General features: G+C 40.5%; 1 protein-coding gene across 2 annotated transcripts in view; it reads right to left on the bottom strand.

Moving 5' to 3' along the window:
• Positions 1-5,750: 5,750 nt before the first annotated feature.
• Positions 5,751-20,718, bottom strand: part of cnpy1 (canopy FGF signaling regulator 1) — a 22,630-nt gene continuing 7,662 nt past the window's right edge. For both annotated transcript variants that reach the window (XM_026375499.1, XM_026375500.1), the window contains exons 4-6: positions 7,543-7,752; positions 6,331-6,427; positions 5,751-5,926 (exon numbers count right to left, since the gene is read on the bottom strand). In XM_026375499.1, the coding sequence (XP_026231284.1) occupies positions 5,886-5,926; positions 6,331-6,427; positions 7,543-7,752 (348 nt within the window). In that variant the 3' untranslated portion in view covers positions 5,751-5,885. The remainder of the gene's footprint in view (positions 5,927-6,330; positions 6,428-7,542; positions 7,753-20,718) is intronic.

Genomic DNA, 20,718 nt, shown 5'->3' with positions numbered 1-20,718 from the left:
GTCCAATGGCCAGAATGTGGTTAAACCAGGATCTGGAGACTGGCCTCTGACTTCTGTGCTCCATCATCTTGGTCCCGCATTACGGTCTTGATAATGTATGGGTATGCTTCAAAGCAATGCTTTGAAGAGACAAATTGGAAGACTCTCTGTGAACCTCAAGTTGAGGACTGACGGACTGCATCACTGACTATATCAATTTCTGTGTGGACTCCCACGTACCCACAAAAAACATTTGCTGCTTTCCGAACAACAAGCCCCGGGTGACTCAAAACATCAAAGCCATCCTGAATGACAAAAAGAAGGCATTGAGGTCAGGAGACAGGCAGACAACAATGAGGGTCCAGAGACTGCTGTCTGTCAGGATCAGGAAGAGGAAGGAGACTTATAGGAAAAAATTGTAACAAAGTCTTCAATATAACAACACCAGGGAGGTGTGGTGGGGAATGAGGACCATCACTGACTACAAGTCCAGCAGCTAAGCAACTGTGGGGAAAGTCTTTGTGGACCTGTTATCAGAGGACCTGTGTGTACAGCATGAGCAACCAGATGAGCAGAAGGTCATGCCCACTATAGTGTCCTGGTCCAGTAGGCTGGTCTTGCTTGCTGTAAATCCATAAACCACATGTGCAGTTATTTTCCTATACCCAGAGAGGCACCAGACTCTAAAACATGGAAAACCTGGGAAAATAAAAAACATGAAATATTGCTAAATATATTTTTATTTTATCTTAGTCATCATAAAGACTATTATCAAGGACAGGAGTTTTGGCCCTGCTGCCTCTTCTGACCTACAGTGAATTAGATAAAAGGTAAAAAAAAAATCATAGTAATAATACATTTCATTTGTGGGTGCCTTTCAGGACACTGAAGGTTACAGTACAGATAAAAGCTAATTAGAAGAATGACAATAAAAGACAATAAAATTCAATAAAAGTTCAATAAACCATAAAGGTCACCATAGATACCAGATAAAAGCAAATAAGAAAAATACAATAGACAGTAGAAGAAGACAATAAAATGCAATAGAAAACAACTAAACATGGATGGTAGTCACAGCATCTACCGTCATCTAAACTTAAATGTGTACAGGCCTACCACTCATAAAGAGTAAGAACGCCTGAAGAGATATGTTTTGAAGTATGGGGTGAATTGACAGTACAAAGGTCAGATAAGAAGGATGGAATTAGTTACATTTAGTCATTTGGCAGACACTTTTATCCAAAGAGACTTACAAGGTTAGGCAGGCTAAGCATAAGGAGGTCTTGCCTAAGGACAGCTACTGGAGGTCACAGCAGGGATATAAACCCTAATCTCCCACATGGAAGGCAGTGAAGCTTAGCCACTACACTAACCAGCTGCTAGTTGGGGGCAGAGCAACTGAATGCTCTGTCCCCCATAGTAGTGAGGCGAGCAGAGGGAACAGTGAGGAGAATAGATGAAGAGGATCTAAGGGTGAGGGCAGGTATGGTGATTTGGAAGAGGTTGGCATGGTATGGAGGGCCAAGGTTGATGCTGCAAAAGTAGGCAAGCAGTAGGCTGACTTTGCTACATTATTAATGTGGGCAAGTAATGTAGAGCTCCGTGTTATCCTGAATAGTGATAATGATAAAAAGCAGGGTTAGACCCTCTATGTATCTTTGGTGGGGTAGGGTAGCAATGTCAGGGGGGAGCTGTAGAATAGCAAGGGCTCTGCAAAATGGAAGCTGAGCAGGAGCTTAGCAGCTGAATACTTGATGACTCCAGCCAGAGGCTGAAGGAGAGTAGCCGTGAGAGCCCTGAGGAGCACTGATCACAGGTAGATTTCACTAGACAACATTATTAGCAAGAGCTTCAAGCAGCAAAACAACAACATGAAGAAGCCAGGGAAGCCAAGGCCAGCAATCAGAAAAAATCAATACAAGTGTGTTCCTTTCACTTGGGAACAGCTTGTAAGTTGCACTTAGTCATACATGAGAGTTAAAAACATTACAAACATCAGAGGTAAAAACATTACAAACATTCTAATTTCTGTGAGAAGCAGTGGCACATTTTTTCAGATAGGCCAGTAGAATCTACATGGAAATTTGGTCCTTTGGCCTACGTGATCAATAGTCACCCAAGGGTCAGTGACCGACCAAGCCCCCAGGCCTGTTTGATGGTGTTTCTTTGTATGACCGCAGGACTCTGGACACCAACTGAACTGGAATCCAGCAGTATCTTCACAGTTTTACTTGTATGTAATCTGTGAATGTCACACCAGTCTACAAACTTATCCACACCATTTATGGCTACCCAGATTTTTTGTTAGCAATCTGAGAATGACAGTGTCATCTAAAAACTTTTCCCTGGCTCCCTCTATAGCATCCAATTCAGTGTGTGCCTGACTTTGTATAATCCCGCCTGTCCATTGCCTGTGGACGCGCCAGAGGCCTTGAAGTTAAGACGAACCACGTCCAACCTTTTTTGCGACAGGGACCGGTTTAATGTCAGACAATATTTTCACATTCTTCTGTCTCCTCACTGGTTCTTTTACCCTATGCAAAGGCGTTTGTTTTTTGTTAATTTTAATTTCATGGTTTTCTGCATAATTGGTCATAAAATGTGCTCCGATCTTCATCTAACTCACAACAATAAAAAAATACAAAATACAAAAACACAGTCTGCTAAAAATAATAGTACACAAATATTATATGTTTTCATGTTTTTATTGAACATAACATGTAAACATTCACAGTGCAGGGTGGAAAAAGGACTTGGACTTAATAACTGGTTGACCTGTCTTTGACAGCAATAACCTCAACCAAACGTTTCCTGTAGTTGCAGATCAGACCTACACAACGATATCTCCTTAACACCTCTAAGACGAGGAGGACGAAAACTGAGGTCCATCAGTGAGAGAAGAGAGACTAAGAATGGCCCAGCAGAGACTGCACTTCCTAAGGGTACTTAAAGGAATAACAGGAATAACAACATCTCCCAGAGACTGCTGGTGTCCTTTTAGGGATGCTCTATTGAGAGCATCCTCACATACTGTTTGGTTCAGCAGATGCACAGTGGCACAGAGGAAAGCTCTCCAGACAGTCATCAAAACAGCACAGAGGATCACCGGTTGCCCTTACCTCCCTCTAGAAGAATTTAGTTACAGTTCCCGCTGCCTCAAAGAAGCCCAGAACATTCTCAGGGACACTATACACTCTGGACACTCTCTGTTTGAACTGCTGCCATCAGGGAGAAGGTTCAGGTCAATAAAAACTAGGACTGACAGACTTAAGAGAAGTTTTTATCCCGCAGTAATAAAAACTTTAAACACTGTAAAGACCGGACTATAGAAACTAGTATAGTAACTGTGACAGAAAGCTCACTTGTGGGAGTGAGAGCTGGTCTGGAGCACAAATGCGAGGTTCTTTTGTTTACTTGATGGTTGTTTGTTCTTATATTGTTTTTTTTTTTTCTTTAACTGTCTTTAATTATTTATTCTGTTTAATTTCTTTTATTTTATATATGGCACAGGCTGCTTGGCACCTTAATCTCGTTGTACGATGTTGCAATGACAATAAAGTTTATCTTGTTGCTCCCTCTGCCATGTTTTACAGTGGGGATAAGGTTTTGATGTTGGTGTGCTGTGACCTTTTTTCTCCACACATAGTGTTGTGTGTTTTTTCCAAACAACTCAATTTTGGTTTCATCTGTCCACAAAATATTTTGCCAGTAGTGCTGTGGAACATCCAGGTGCTCTTTTGCAAACTTCAAACATGCTGCAATATTTATTTTGGACAGCAATGGCTTCCTCTGTGGTGTCCTCCCATGTACTCCATTCTTGTCTGATGTTTTCCTTATTGTAGATGTGTCAACAAAAATGTTAACATGTGTCAAAGATTTCTGGAAGTCTTTAGCTGACACTCTAGGATTATTCTTTACCTCATTCAGCATTCTGCACTGTGCTCTTGCAGTAATCTTAACAGGACGACCATGCCTAGGGAGAGTAGCAACAGTGCTGCAACAGTAAACCCAAAACTGGTGTGTGTTTTTAAAGGGCAGGACAGCTTTGAGCAACACATCCAATATCATCACACTGATTGGACTCAAGGTTGCTGAGCAAATCTTTTGTTCGTCCTTAACTTGAACTATTAATCAGGTTAATTTTGGTCTAGTTAACCCCAAAGAAAAAGGCTTTGTTCCAGAAGTCACCGTTTTTATCTCTGTACCTTTACTTCTGCTTTGTTTGGTTGTTCGTAATTTAATTTAACAGTTGGTATGAGATTTTTTTTCACAGCTCTAACAATGCATTTGTCATTAGCTGTTGTCATTTTTCTCTAGTTTTGTATGTGTTCTTCAGACATCTGTGGTTCCTTTCTTTTTCAGGACATTCTAAATGGCTATGGCCAATGTTTGTATAGTGTCACTTGTTTTTTTTTCTCTTCCATCAGCTTTAAAATGGCTTAATTTTCTGTGCATGGACAGCACTTTTCTAACACTCTTACTTTTGCTCACCTAAAATCTTTGTGATTTAATACATAAAATGCTTATGTGTTGTTTAATAAAATGTACATGTAGCACCAAACAAAACTCCAATCTTTAGGCGAAGACCTTGTGTACAAACAAATAATAAAGGTAATCTAAACTGTAGAAGAACATTCATATTATAAATTTAGCAGTTGCAGATATATTTAAATATTTAGAACAATCTACACAATCTTTGCAAAAGTTGATGTCTCGTTATAAGGGTATAAGAAGGAAATCCTTGATTTGAGTTTTGTATGTACACATGAACAGATGGAACAAAAGATTCCATATAAATGTAAATTGAAAAATTTGAACAAAACAAATATTTTTGTTTTGATAAAACTTTTTTGCCACAACTTCTGTATGTCCTTGCCTTGTCCAAACCTTTTTGATGCTGCCATCAATTTCAATTTCCTTTTCTAAAAATGGTTCTCAGCTTCAATATTTAATATGTTTCTTTGTTCTATTGTGAAAGAAATATGGGTTTATGAGATTTCCAAATCATTACATTCTGTTTTTATTTAAAGTGCAATCAGAAAGTATTTATAGTGCTTAACTTTTTAAACATTTTATTATGGTCCAACCTTAATAGGTAATAAGTCAGCCAAGAAAAGAAACCTTTGAGTAATACTGCAGTCTGTGCTGCTAACTTGCTATACCCCAGTGAACATGCAACATTTTGCACATCAATTAGTGTTCTGGCCACTCAGCAATCAGTTGCTTTTATATCTGTTCCAAATAGACAATAGATTCTACAGTGTTTGCTCCAGTCTGTAAACCTGCTACATTTCATGAGAGACGTGTGCTCACTTTAAGTTGAAACTCATGTCTAATCTGCACATTTTTAATCATTTGGGCACTTAGGTTTGAGGAACACACACACTTTGGATGCTCCCACATTGGAGGAGCCAGGGATTGAAGAAGCGACACTAAAATTAGTAGATATCCCACTTAGCTTCCTGCGTGCATTAAATTAGAGCCATTTAGAGAGCAAAAAAGATTTTAGAATGTTAGATCTAAAACTGGTCTATCATTATATTTCTAAAAACTGAAATAACAAACCATACATCATTATAGAACTAGGACATTAAGAAATTATTATTTTTATCAGCAATACATTTTCATTTTTTTTCAAGATAGTGATTAATCAGTTTTTTGAGAAAAACTTTTGGGCATTAGTAGAAGCTTAACTGTCACTGTAAAACCAAGCAACTGACAACAAATAATAAGACTTTAAATATCCAAATCTCACAAAATTAATGTGCATATTGTGTTTTCTCAAAATCACTTCTTTTATTTTTTTCAAAAAGATTCAAACTTTAAAAATAACAAACAAATATTTTAAGGCCTCTTTTATGTCATATCTGCATCTATCTTCATTCACTGAACAATATACCACACCACTATAGTTCCTCTTTTGAGTGATTGCTGTCTCGACAGTAGTCTGAAATCCGAAACAGAAAAACAAAGGAATGTTGAAGTTAATGATTTGTATCATTAACAACTGCGACACATTAAAAAGTGGCCTTAAGTGTTAAACAAAACTAAACTTTCATTAAATGTTTAAGAGGGTTTTCTGGAACATTTTAGTTCTCTGATTGTGAGTTTGTTAAACACAGATTAGATGCTTCAGATATCTAATATATTATTTTTTCTAAAAAACACAAGGTACAGCCTAATGTACATGCATTATATTTGATGAAAATATTAAAATGTAGGAACAAGCAAGGCCAAAATAGGTGTGGGATAACAAACAAATGTTTCTGTAATCAAACATTAGATAATTTATCAGTGTTATTCATCTAGTGCATGGAGGAGGTGGTGTAAAATGTGTAAGTAAGCTGATACCTGAGACTCTATTGCATAACTCCTCCTGCACATGCTCTATGTCCTGGCTGAACAGAGAGATGATGTCATCTTCCAGCTCCTCCACAACCGTTTCACACTATAAAAATACAAGCAGAGGAAAAACACTTTATCTGTGGTATTACCTAAATATGAGCTGTTGAGGCCCCATGTAAAGTCAGACTTCTTAAACAGAGTCCTGCAGAGATATACGCTGCTCAAAGGTTTTGAGAGAGGTTCAACCCTCGAATTTTCAATTATTTCAGCTTGTTTGGTTGTTTTGTAACATTATTATTTATTGTAATTTCAGAATGGTAACTAAATATGTTTTCATTTTAATTGGGCAGAATGTAGGGGTAGTGTAGCAGAGCCCAGTAGAGCAAGGAGAGGGAAGGCTGGGCAGAATTGATTTCTAATTTCATGTTCACGCTACCTTAAGTTGAATAACTATAAAAACTAATTGCCTAACTATAACCATAAAATAAAATTAATCTTACCCTACCATTCATTCAGCTATGTCATCACTCCAAAATCCAATTATTTACAAGGTTAGGATGTTTGAGGACAGGTTGAAGCAGATGGCCACTTGCCCAAAGCCTGGCTCTGCTTGACTGTTCTTCCATTATAGGGAGGCTTTGACATACAAGACCTGTGAATTCTAATGTATTACATGGAGCACCAGCAGGATCATAAACACCAGCATAGAGAGCTCCCAATTTAAAACTACCACACAATTATTTACATTTAGTTTGACTTTGACATATGAAATTTACAAAACATTTTCAGTTTTCATATCTGCCATCAATAACCATAGCTAAATAATGAATAGTATGGTAAACAAAATGTAGGTCTGAATCTTAAGTAACTGTAGTTACAAAGCCAAAGGGACTGATTTTACACAAAAGATGTGTAATTTTTGTTTGGTGTTTCTATAACACTGACAACTATGTATATCGTGGATATCAGCCACTTTTTTGTGGCTTTAAAGGATTAAAGGATGTGGACTGGGATGTCAAACATTATGGCAATAACAATTAACCTATAAGGCTGCTTAGGTTTACATGATTAGATACTTCCCTATTATTCAAAACTGCCTAAATATACTTAATTTTTCTGTGTATTACACAAGGTGTTCCTGCAATTACCAACGATAGGAATTTTAATCACAGATATTCATAACGAATATTCTACTATTTCTACATCAACTGCACTCACTGCAAATCTCAGGACATTGGATGCCTCAGGTCCATCAAACTGGAAGTTTTTGAAGTCAGGGAAGTCCCTGGTGACCCCACTTCTGGGAGCAAACCTCATATATTCTTTGTGCTCAGTGTCTGGGTCCACATGCAGAGCGTAGTCACTCATGCTGTTGCACACTCCATCCAGGAGCTCGCTGAGGTGAGTTTCTGAGCGAGCAAGAGGTACCTGGCCACACAACACATACAGAGAATAAAAACATATAGAGGACACAATAAACTGCTTGACAGTGTAAATGTTCTGAAATTCTTAAGTTAAGTAACTACATAGACTAAACTAGAAAAGAGATCAAACCTAAATAATTAGTTATACAACTAAAAATATGAAAAATACACATACAAATCTGTATTGATGTCACTACAATGACAACCAAACCAAAGGCAAAACCTCTTTACTACTCAGGGTGACAGGCCTGTTGTGTTTCACTATGGGGATGTGTGGGTCAGCAGTACAACCTCCGCTAGGTTTTCTCCATTCTGACTAGCAAACTTCACCCTCCAAATCTGACCTGTCTGAATACCCACTCTACCTCTACAGCCAAACTCCACCAACGTCTTCCTATTACTCCTTTGAGAAGTAAATAGTGGTGGTGTTGGTGTCTAGACAGGTCAAGACAGGTACATCCCCTGCTCCCACTTTCCTGGAAGAATACTGGGTGATAGGGAACATGATTTTGAAAAGGGTGAAATGGGGTGCTGGGGGGGGTGCTCTTTGCACCCTGGAATGGGTTAGAAAAGCTAAAAGGAGGGGAAGGATTAGTGGAGGAGAGAGGACATGCAGGAACCCCTTAGGAGAAGCCAAGTGCAGTGTAAACCATTCCTTTTCTCAGCCCTTGCACTGCTTTAACTGCTTCTTTTAGCCCATTCATCCCCCTCTGTCCTTCAGTGATCAAAGAAGAAAATCTTCCTCGTCTTCAATGGTCAAAAGGTGGCAGAGTGGGGGTGGGGGGGGGGTTGGGGTGATAGACCAGAGACCAAGAGGGGAGGGTTGGAGGGCATCTTGCAGATGAACTGGATTTTAACAATGTAGATATTATCCCCTGATGCCTTTTGTCTTCTTTTCAGAATTGGCTGTGTTCTCTTCCTGGTCATGCCCACTGATCACATCGCACTGACTTAGGCCCTTCTCTCTCGATCGCTCAGTTTGGCCAGACGGCCCGCTCTAAGAATCCTGGTGGTTCCAAGCCTCTTCCACAATTGATAATGGAGCTAAATGTGCTTATTGGGATCTTCGTCTACAGACAATTCCTTGGACTTCATGGCTTGGTTTGTGCTCTGACATGCACTGTTAACTGATGGGTTAACTGAGGGGCCTTATAGAGAGGCAAGTGTATGCCTTTCCAAATCATGTCCAATCAACTCAATTTCACACAGGTTGACTAAAAACAAGTTGTAGAAACATCTAAAGGATGATCAGTGGAAACAGAATGCATCAGAGCTCAATTTGAATGTCATGGCAAAGGCTGTGAATGCTTACAAAATAGAGCTCTGATGCATTACTTGTAGTCAACCTGTGTGCAATTCAGTTGATGAATTGATTGATTTGTTAATTTTTATTTTTAATAAATTTGCCAAGATTTAAATTTTGGTATTTTGAGTATTGTTTGTAGAATGTTGAGGAATATAATGAATTTAATCAATTTTGGAGCAAGGCTGTAACATTAGAGAACAATTTCAAAATATCGAGGTCACAGCTTGGTCCTATTTGAAATAATCTAAACAGGAGTAAAATAGCAGTATTTTACCATGTTTCAGTAGTTACATATATTTTGAAGCACAGTTAAAAATTTTTAAAAAATAACACTGATCAAAATTGACACTTATAACTGAGATACCTCCCAGTTATTGGTGTTAATTTAGCACCTGGAGTTTTCACTGACTTTGGCAGCAGGTTGTCCAGATGAAAGGCAAAGAGATGACCCTATTGGCACTAGCAAAAAAGTTCTAAATCTGTGATTTCCAGAATATTGCTTCTTTACAATGTCAGAAACTCATACAAGTCCCCTAAGAAGGCTGGACATCTATGAAAGACAAATGAAAGGGAGGACAAGATGATACGTAGAATGTCAATGGGAAATGAGTTCAACACTGCAGTTGCAATTGCTCATCAGTTCAATGCTGAGCAGGATTGAGGAAGTAACTAAGGATCTGTCTCATCGTACAGTGTCTCAACATTTATTTTTATTTGGACTGAAAGCCCACTCTGCAGTGACCAAATCTCTTTTTAGAAGAAAAAATCAAAAGGCTAGAATAACATTTGCTGAGGAGCATGTTGTGGGGACAGAGAAGAGCTGGTCCAATGTTTACTTTAGTGATGAAAGCATGTTTAATTTATTTGGTTCGGATGAACAACATTAAGTTTGTCATTGACTAGGGAGAAACTGAACCCAAAGTGTTTAAAGAAGTCAGTAAAAGGTGGAGGAGGAAGTGTAATGGTTTAGGAAATGTTTTCTGCAGGAGGAATTGGGCCTCTTACACAGCTACATGGCACAGTGAATGCAAATGTTTATCAGAACCTTCTATGACAACATGCAATTCCATCCCTGAATTTGTCACCCGTTCAGCCAACAACTTTCATGCAGCCCAGTGCAACCTGTAACACGCAACCTGTAACCAAACGTGTAAGGCAGTTCCTTTGAATTTGATCAGATGATCTCCAGTGTATATATTGCTGTTACACAAATAGTTAGCATATATAAATGCTACCTTAATTAGAAACTCATGAACGGTGAGAAACAGGTGACGTGTTTTGTTGTTTGACAAGCAGGACACAAAAACAACATTGCAAAGAACTGTGTGTTTTGATTAATATCTCACAAACTGTAAAGCACAGATTGAATATTTTGAACCAGCAGCAGTGGCTTCCAGCAGTCCACGCTTTGAGAGAATACAAAATAGTTCAAGTAAAACATTTCAAAGACTAATAAATCAGTATATGCAAGTACAATTATGTTTTAATCACAGTTAAAAATCTCTTGTTAGTGTGACAGTACATGAGTTGGTAAATGTAGATACTAGTTTGAAAAACTCAAATGGATAATTGCAACTTTCAGGGATTATAGTAAATTACATAATTGTTATTTCAATGAATTATTTAAGTAGCATTTACATGTTGTAATCAGATTAAATAGCCTCCATCCAGATGCTTCTGTGTCTTTTGTGAACCATTAATGAAGTTCGGAAAAAAAGGACACTCTTTGAGGTACAAAGACACAGCAGCAGCAGCTGAACTGCACTATGTTATATATTGGTGTCAGATAAACATGCTACTTCACCACCACCACCACCACCACCACCAAGATGTCTTTAGAACATCCTGACTGTCATGCTGTGTAATTAGCCTGAAAATGTATCCTGCTGCGGAGTCTGAAAGAAGCTAATGTTAGCCACATTAGCTTTTTGGCATTAATGAGCAAATTCACATACACGCAGATTTTCAGATTCTGAGAGGATGAAGAAAGAAGAGAAACGTCTGTGTTTGTCTATAAATCCAAAAGGTGAGTACTGTCTGTGCTTTGCTGCTGTTTTGTTGTTAATAAAGTTAGTCTACTACAGCCAGTAAAACCAATGTCAGGCAGTGTTCAGCTGAGGTTTGTTATGGGTGGTGTTTGGACTGAGCCTGAGCAGGGATTGGGCCCCTGACACTCCACACTACATAATTTTGAGCAGGAACTTTGAATGGATCACTGGTTTCTAAAAAAACTGAAAATGTAAAAAAGGATGCACGCACACTCACACCCACATACACACACCTGCCTAAAATCCTATATTTAACAAACTGTGGGACATGACACAACTTTTTTCAGACGTGCCTTTTCTGATCATATGTTTACATTTGAATAAAAATTTATTTTGAAACATATACTCAAACTAATCTAATTGAAACCCATTATAAAAATCTCTACCCCTGCCCAACAATAAAACCCTGTTAATCCATTTTAACCATGGGCTTGGGCCTGAGTCATTATCATGCCATGCTACAAAATGCTACAACCCCTTCCTTGCCAGTCAGAGGCTTGTGAAAGGGAACTGTCAGTCACAGTGTTTCCCTAAGAATGGGGTGGGGGGGTTGGTGGATGAGGGTGGGGTGGGGTGTGACCAGTTGCAGCAGAGAATAGGGTTCTCTGGGATGCTATCCTTCATTCAATTTCAATTGGATGGGGGAACCATTATTGTACCGCTGTGGACAGGGGCCTTTCCGCTTTATTGTCCTGGTGATATGGGCCAATGAAAACCCATAAATGAATATTAATAATAATATTGTCATCAAGGTGGAAAGAGGGAAAAGCTGAAGTGTCACTATGACAGGAGACCAATATTGGAGCAGTTTTAGTCCACAATACAAATTTAGTGTTGACAAGGACGCAGAACAGATGAGGCATTACATAGTGCTTAAAAAGGACAAAACTAAAATATAAAAAACTTTTGTCATCACAGTGAGACTGTCAGATCTGGTACCACTGGTAGATCTGGTACCACTGGTAGCAGAACAGAGGTGCTCAATTGTGAGCTTTAGAGGTTTGTTGTAGGTATTATAGTTTTTAATGACATTCCTCAGATTCCAACTGAATTACGTGATCCTTTAGGTGATAAACTTCTCCAGGAAATAACTTTTTTTTTAAATCATAAACTTTTTATTTTTCACATTCTTTAGTACATTTCTGATAATTAACAAGACATGCTATCTGAATAGTTCAGATTTTTTATGCAGAGACCTGTTGCATGTTATCTCTGTATTCTATCTCTGTATTTTTCAGACTGCTCATCTGTTCCTTTATGAACCTAGCAGAGAAATACAAAAGCTCTGTGAATTAAAAATAAACCTGCAATTCACTTCACTCACATTTGTAGGCCAAGATATTATGTGCCACTGTGTCAGCATGCCATTGTGCATCCTCTCATTCTCAATGCATGACTTCCCACCAGTCACTATGGTGGTGCCGCGCCAACTAAGTTCAATGTCTTTGGAGACCTTAAATGTGTCTTTGTTGCAAAAGGCAGGTTTAACTTTTGTGCCAAAGAGAAGTCCCATGCCCCCAGGAAGTCCTACTGCATGGAGGGCAAAGAGCAGAGACTTAAAACCTGCAAATCCTCCTCACTGATGGCATCTAAGCTGACATTCCTCCCACTATAATTCACACTAGTTCAAAAGCTGCTGAAAAGGAGAAAGCTGGGAGGGCATGGGATCAAGGCTTGGCTTCTTTTGCGGCAATGCAACAGGTGGAGGTTAGTGTCAACTAAGGGTAGGGGGTACACTGCACTATCTAGCCTGGTGAGGAATATGATAACATGCTGTTTTCTCTCAATCTCAAAGTATCTGACACTGTTTGACATTTGTTTGAGTGTCTATTTCAAAATTTTGTAAGACCAAATGTGAAGATATCATGGATATTTCAGTGGTCAAGTCACACAGTCATGTGCAATTATACTATTTGACTATAGTATTTCTTTATCTTATGCCCATTATAGAATTCTTAATAAATATTACCTAAAACATGAATAGACATTTTATAACTCCTCAAACTAGATGACACAAACCCCATTAAACAAATGAGATAAACAATTAATTATTTAATTTATTTTGTATGCAAAATGGCCCAAATAAATATTTAAAACTGGATATATATGTATATCTGGAGAATATACACATACACATGTTAGCACCCCTCTGTTAATGAAGGAAAAACCCACAAAGGTCACTGAAATAACTTGAAACTGACCAAAGTAATAAATAAAAATGTACTAAATATTAACTCATGAAAATCCAAGCCGGGAATCAAACCACTGATTCCTATGATTGGCAGACAGCTGCTCTACCTATTGAGCTACAGCCACCCAAAGCTTAGAGGTAAAATCCAAGGTCAAGTTACATTGGAGTCAGATCACACCATCAGTCAATGTTTAAGCCAAAGTGGACTTAATAGAAGATGACCCAGGAGGACTCCACCGATGGAAGCAAATACTGACTACTACAGTACTACATACTGAGTCCTCCAACAGGAAAATGACCCAAAACACAGCCAAAAACAGGACTACTCTGAAGTGGCCTTCTATGAGTCCTGATCTAAATCACATTGAACATCTGTGGAAAGAGCTGAAACATGCAGTCTGGAGAAGGCACCCTTTAAACCCAAGACAGCTGGAGCAGTTTGCTAGTGAGGAGTGGAACAAAATACCTGTCGAAAGGTGCAGAAGTCTAATTGAGAGTTACAGAAATTGCTTGCTTGCCATGATTTCCTAAAAAGGTTGTCGAACAGAATATTAAGTTATGATTACCATAATTTTTGTCCAGGTCAGTTTTATTATTATTATTTTTTACTTCTATTGAACCACAACTCTCAATAGAACTCCACATGGTCTGATTTTCACGAGTTAATTTTAGTATATTTGTATTTATTATTACTTTTGTCAGTTTCAAGTTTTTTCAGTGACCTTTGTGGGTTTTTCTTTCTTTAACGGAAGGGTACCAACAATTTTGTGTAGTATTTATTATTACACGTTATACAACTCTAATTCACGACAAGTTATTTTGTCAAATGAACGCCACCATTGCATGTCATTCACTTTGAGTCTTCTCTTTCTCATAGTTATGCTTCTCTCTAAACCTTTCTGCAGGCATCCCTGGGCTAAGAGCTATGTTTCCAGTGTGGAGTTACTGGCCTAACCAACATGCTCAGTGTTTTTGCTGCTTTTTGTTGCTGTTGTTCTTTTTCTTCTTTCTTTTTCTTTAGTTATTTTGTCTCTCCTCTTTCTACTCACCAAAACCGCTGAAGGCAAATGGCCACCCACCCTGACCCCAGCTGGAGGTTTTCTCCTTCAAAGGGGATTTTTCCACTTCTCTTTCACCTCATGTTTGCTCGTGGGATTGTTGGGTTTTCTACATAATTCTGTGTATGGTTATATTCTGTACCGTCTTAAATCGTACATTGTAAAGTGCCTTGGGATGAATTAAATTGTCCACTTGAGATCTGATCACCCGAGAAGCATCTTAATACCAGGTGTAAACTAGGTGTAAAACAGTGACATTAGAACAACTGTTATGTTCTCAGTAAACAACAATCTTTTTATTCAATATTTCCATTTCAGAAACAAATAAACAGATCAGGATTTATTTATTTTTTTTTTTTTGTTGGAATCGGGAAATGGAAAAAAACCCATGTCTCAATGTGTTTGTTAATCATTGATAATACAATAAACAAATAAACTAAAACCAAATAACATTCTTCTGTTTTCTGTTCATAAGTTGCATAATGCCATGCTCTGACGCATGAACAGACTGACGTGAGAAGGTAAGGATAGGAGCTGTCTAAGGTAAACTGAAAATGTTTTATAAGCAAATAGTGATTAAACATTGTTGTTAAAACTGAGAGGCTAGGAGGGTTAACAGTTATCTTATGTACTGTGATGTATTTTTAGAAAAAGTTGAAGGAAATACAGTTACATGATAGTCTTCGCTTTGATTTTACAGTTTCACATCCTACAGCGACATCTAGTGATCATAAGTTGTCTTAGCTGATTTGTTAGTAATTAAACATCTTCAGATCTTTATCGTGACCCATCATTTTCTTCCATTTGTAACACCTAGAATCTGCTGGCACATTAGCACTCAAGTGCTGTTCATCTTAACCCTTACCATCATCAGTAGTAGAGGGGCCAAACAGACTGGTGACACATTTTTCAGGGGATTGTAAGGTCCATAAGGCAGCTGTGTCTTTTGTTATTGCAGCTCACCCCTCCAGATAATCCAAAATGGAGCAGCACTACTTATTTTTATCTACCAAAGAGGACACATGTTAAAGCACTCTTTATATCTCTTCACTGGCTTCTTGTAGCTGCCCGCATCAGGTTCAAAGCCCTGACCCTTCCCTACAAAGTGGTCAACTCAACAGCACACATTTTTTAAGGTTCTTCTCCTTGGCTTAGATATTTTGTTTGCCTTGTACCTCACTTATAAGTTGCTTTGGACAAAAAAGTCTGCCAAATGAAAAAAACTTAGCTTACTGAGATAACAGGATTTAGAAGAAAAATAACCATTTTACCGAAATCAACACAAAGAAGCAGCTGCTTCATAGTTTCACACAGTTAATTGCAGCAGCAGACCGGTGGACAAAGTTGACAGTGAATCATATATAAAAATGTAAAAAAGAGCGTTAGTTAGCTGTTAAAAACAGCACTGGCTTTTTTATCTCAGACATACAGCTCTGTTCCTCCGGTCGCCTTGTGGCTGTTAAGGCTAGACCTGTCAATCATTGCTTTCAATTATGCTAGAAAAGCCCCTTTTTATATAATGAAATACATAACTATAACAAATTTATCAGAAAACACATATCAGCACATATCAGCCAAATATGAGAGAAACCAATATTGAAAGTATATTTGATTTTTTTGTATTGCATCATATTTGTGTTGTTGCTTTATATCCAGTCAATTTCCTGAATTAACCTTAAAAACCTTAGCTCATGAGCTGGGACATTTTGGAGCCAATTTATTGCTTTTGAGAGAAACATTTGTTTTCCTGTAGCTTCTGAAGGCAAACAATGACAAGTCATGATAATTAATGGGGAACAAAATTACAGTTTTTATAATTAAAGGGGACATGTTCCCTGGTCCCTTGTAGAGATTACATGCTTGCACATCACTTGTTATCAGTTTTTGATGGGGATAGTTTCCTCTTTATATGTACAGTATTGTGCAAAAGTCTTTCCACCATTACATTCTTTAGTTTGGCAGTGCTATTATAACTATATACCCATTTATATTGTAGTCATTTGATTAGAATACAGCTAGTGTACATGGAATTAGGAGACAGGTTGTGTATAAGGCCTTCACCTCTGTTGAGTGAGGGGGTGTTGATTTGCAAATGCAAGGCTTCCCTCGCACCTCTCTCAAACCACTTGTCTTCTCTGTCCAATATGTGAACTTCACTGTCCTTGAAAGAGTGTCTTTTGTCCATAGGGTCAAGGTACACAGCTGATTCAGGTTCTGAGGTGTTACTCCTCCTGTGCTGTGCCATCCTCCTGTATAGCGACTGTTTGGTTTCTCTACAGTTCAGAGCATTCTTCACTGTACTGGAATACGTACACTATATTGCTCATCTCATGTTTTGGAGTCCGATCTATGGGGTTGAAGGGTCTCTGCCTGAGTGTGTTGGTGAGTTATAAAAAGAATAGAGGTATTCTCTGTTTTATAAAAATCCTTTTCAGCTTCTCCGAAACCCCAGCCATTTAAGGCATGACTAGGCTCTAGCATTGGACCTGGGACTCCAGCTGTTCCGTTGTTCCTTTTCTGGAACAGGATGCTGCCTTGTTGAAGGTCTACATGGGGTATCCCCAGGTCTTGAGAACTGTCTTGAGATGCCTGTCTCCCATCAATTAGGCTTCTTTGGAGGTGGGGATGTTTTGCGCTCTATAGTTCAGGGTTCTGATGACTCCTAGTTATACAGCAGCTATAAAAAGTATAAGTTGTTTCACTCTCTTATTGACATTATAAATCTATCATGGTCAATAAAGTTGGTGACTTTGACAAAAAAAAAAAAAAAAAATCAGTAAATACCTCAAAGTAATGTCAATTAAATAAAAATATTAGGGTAAGGTGAAATCAGTGTTTGCATTAATATTCACCCCCTTGACTGACCTAGTCCAACAGAGGTCCAGATATTTGGTACTAGTAGTCCCACAATTAGTGAAATGAGGATCACCTGAGTGCAGTGAATGCATGCATCTCAAGTAATTGCAGTATAAAGACACTTTATACCACATATATTTAATACCACAGTATTCCTAGCTACCATTACACCATCAAGACAAAATAACACTCCCTGCCACTCAGAAAACAGGTCCTTGACAAGCATTAGTCAGGGGATGGATACAAAAAAATCCATCCAAGGCACTGAACAGTGAGTAAGGAGTAAGGAATATAGAATGGCTAAATCTGTCTAGAACAGGCTGTCCACACAAACTTAGTGACAAGAAGAAGACTAGTGAGAGAGGCCACTAACACACCGATGACTACTCTATGGGAATTACAAGCTTCAGCAACTAAGATAGGAGAGACTGTACAACTGTTGCCCAGTTTTTTCACCAGTTAAAACTTTATGGAAGAGTGGCAAGGAGAAAGCCACTGTTGAAGATAACTCATGTTAAAGCAGAAATTAAGATCACCAATAGGCATGTGAAAGATTCCATGGTCAAGTGGAAGAGGTTCTTTGGTTTGATGAGATCAAAATGTTGCCTTTTGGCTATCAGACTAGACACTATGTTTGGCACACACTAAACACTGCACTTCACCACAAACACACCATCCCCACGGTGGTGGCAGCATCATGCTGTGGGAATGCTTCTCATCAGCCAGCCCTTGGAAGGCTTGTTAAGGTAGAGGGTAAAATGAATGCGGCAAAATCTAGGACAATCCTGGAGGACAATGTTATTCAGTCACCAAGACAACTAGAGTTTGGGAGAAGATTTGTTTTTCAGCAAGACAATGACCTGAGGATTACAGCAAAAGCTACACAGAAATGGTTTACCAACAACAAGGTGAATGTTCTGCAGTGGCCAATAGAAAATTTGTGGATGGACTTGAAAAGGCTGTTCAGACCTGAACCCAATGCAACCTGACAGAGCTGGAGCAGTTTGTAAAGAAGAATGGCTTAAAATTCCAGTGTGCAGATGTGCAAGAGCTATCCACACAGACTCCATGCTGTGATTGCACAGCTTACACAGCTCACTTTAATATCTGTCTGCTGTTTGTTTGGCTCCCTCCACAACTGAAGGTGAGGATGACAATGTACAGTACTGCGAAGCTGAAACAACAACAGACTCCAGATGTAACAAATAGAAGGTTTATGCGTCACAATAAAGATCTACAGGAATTTCATTAGTGACAAAGTTGCTTAGACAACTCATGGTTGCTGGAAGGTGCTGCGACTGGGGACTCTGTCGTCCTACTGGGGGATTTCAACGCCCACGTGGGCAATGACAGTGATACCTGGAGGGGCGTGATTGGGAGGAACGGCCTCCCTGATCTGAACCCGAGTGGTGTTTTGTTATTGGACTTCTGTGCTAGTCACAGCTTGTCCATAACGAACACCATGTTCAAGCATAAGGGTGTCCATCAGTGCACGTGGCACCAGGACACCCTAGGTCGGAGGTCTATGATTGACTTTGTGGTTGTGTCATCTGACCTCCGACCATATGTCTTGGACACTCGGGTGAAGAGAGGGGCTGAGCTGTCAACTGATCACCACCTGGTGGTGAGTTGGATCCGATGGCGGAGGAGGGAGCTGGATAGACCTGGCAGACCCAAACATATTGTGAGGGTCTGTTGGGAACGTCTGGTGGAGCCCTCTGTCAGAGAGGTCTTCAACTCCCACCTCCGGGAGAGCTACAATCAGGTTCCGAGGGAGCCTGGAGACATTGAGTCCGCGTGGACCATGTTTTCCACCTCCATTGTCAATGCGGCTGTTCGAAGCTGTGGCCGTAGGGTCTCTGGTGCCTGTTGTGGCGGCAATCCCCGAACTCGGTGGCGGACACCGGAAGTAAGGGAAGCCGTCAAGCTGAAGAAGGAGTCTTATCAGGCCTGGTTGGCCTGTGGGACTCCTGATGCAGCTGATGGGTATCGGCAGGCCAAACGTGCCGCAACCCCGTCGACACGCCTTCTGTTGAGGAAGCAGAGGCTGGGGATTCAGAGGTTGATTCGTCCATTTCCCTGGTCGAAGGTGTCAGTAAGCTCCTCGGTGGCACCAGGGGTGGATGAAATTCGCCCTGAGTACCTTAAGTCTCTGGATGTTGCAGGGCTGTCTTGGTTGACACGCCTTTGCAGCATCGCGTGGAGATCAGGGACAGTACCTCTGGACTGGCAGACCGGGGTGGTGGTTCCTCTTTTTAAAAAGGGGGACCGGAGGGTGTGTTCCAACTATAGGGGGATCACACTCCTCAGCCTCCCTGGGAAAGTCTATTCCAGAGTGCTGGAGAGGACAGTTAGGCCGCTAGTCGAACCTCGGCTCCAGGAGGAACAATGCGGTTTTCGTCCTGGCCGTGGAACACTGGACCAGCTCCACACTCTTGCTAGGGTGCTCGAGGGTTCATGGGAGTTCGCCCATCCAGTCTACATGTGATTTGTGGACTTGGAGAAGGCGTTTGACCGTGTCCCTCGTGGCATCCTGTGGGGGGTACTTCGGGAATACGGGATTCGGGACCCTTTGTTAAGGGCCATTCGGTCCTTGTATGACCGGAGTAGGAGCTTGGTTCGCATTGCCGGTAGTAAGTCACTTAACTTGTTCCCGGTGCATGTTGGACTCCGACAGGGCTGCCCTTTGTCACCGATCCTGTTCATTACTTTTATGGACAGGATTTCTAGGCGCAGCCAGGGGTCGGAGGGAATCCGGTTTGGGAATCACAGGATTTCATCTCTGCTTTTTGCAGATGATGTTGTCCTGTTGGCCTCATCAGACCGGGACCTCCAGCAGGCACTGGGGCGGTTTGCAGCCGAGTGTGAAGGGGCTGGGATGAGAATCAGCACCTCCAAGTCCGAGGCCATGGTTCTCAACCGGAAAAAGGTGGCTTGCACACTCCAGGTTGGGGGGGAGATCCTCCCTCAAGTGGAGGAGTTTAAGTATCTTTGGGTCTTGTTCACGAGTGAGGGTAAAAGGGAGCATGAGATTGACAGACGGATTGGTGCATCGGCAGCAGTAATGCGGACGGTGTACCGGTCCGTCGTGGTGAAAAAGGAGCTGAGCCGAAAGGCAAAGCTCTCGATTTACCGGTCAGTCTACGTTCCTACCCTCACCTATGGTCATGAGGTTTGGGTCATGACCGAAAGGACAAGGTCGCGGATACAAGCGGCCGAAATGAGTTTCCTCCGTAGAGTGGCTGGGCGCACCCTTAGAGATAGGGTGAGGAGCTCAGTCACCCGGGAGGAGCTCGGAGTAGAGCCGCTGCTCCTCTACATCGAGAGGGGCCAGTTGAGGTGGCTTGGGCATCTGTTTCGGATGCCCCCGGGACGCCTCGTAGGGGAGGTTTTCCGGTCCTGTCCCACCGGGAGGAGGCCCCGGGGAAGACCCAGGACACGTTGGAGGGACTATGTCTCTCGGCTGGCCTGGGAACGCCTCGGTGTCCCCCCAGAAGAGCTGGAGGAGGTG

This window comes from Anabas testudineus, chromosome 17, assembly GCF_900324465.2.
Source record: "Anabas testudineus chromosome 17, fAnaTes1.2, whole genome shotgun sequence".
NCBI classification, from domain to species: domain Eukaryota; kingdom Metazoa; phylum Chordata; class Actinopteri; order Anabantiformes; family Anabantidae; genus Anabas; species Anabas testudineus.
Note: the sequence above shows the minus strand (reverse complement) of the source record. Positions and strands in the feature narration are given on the sequence as shown.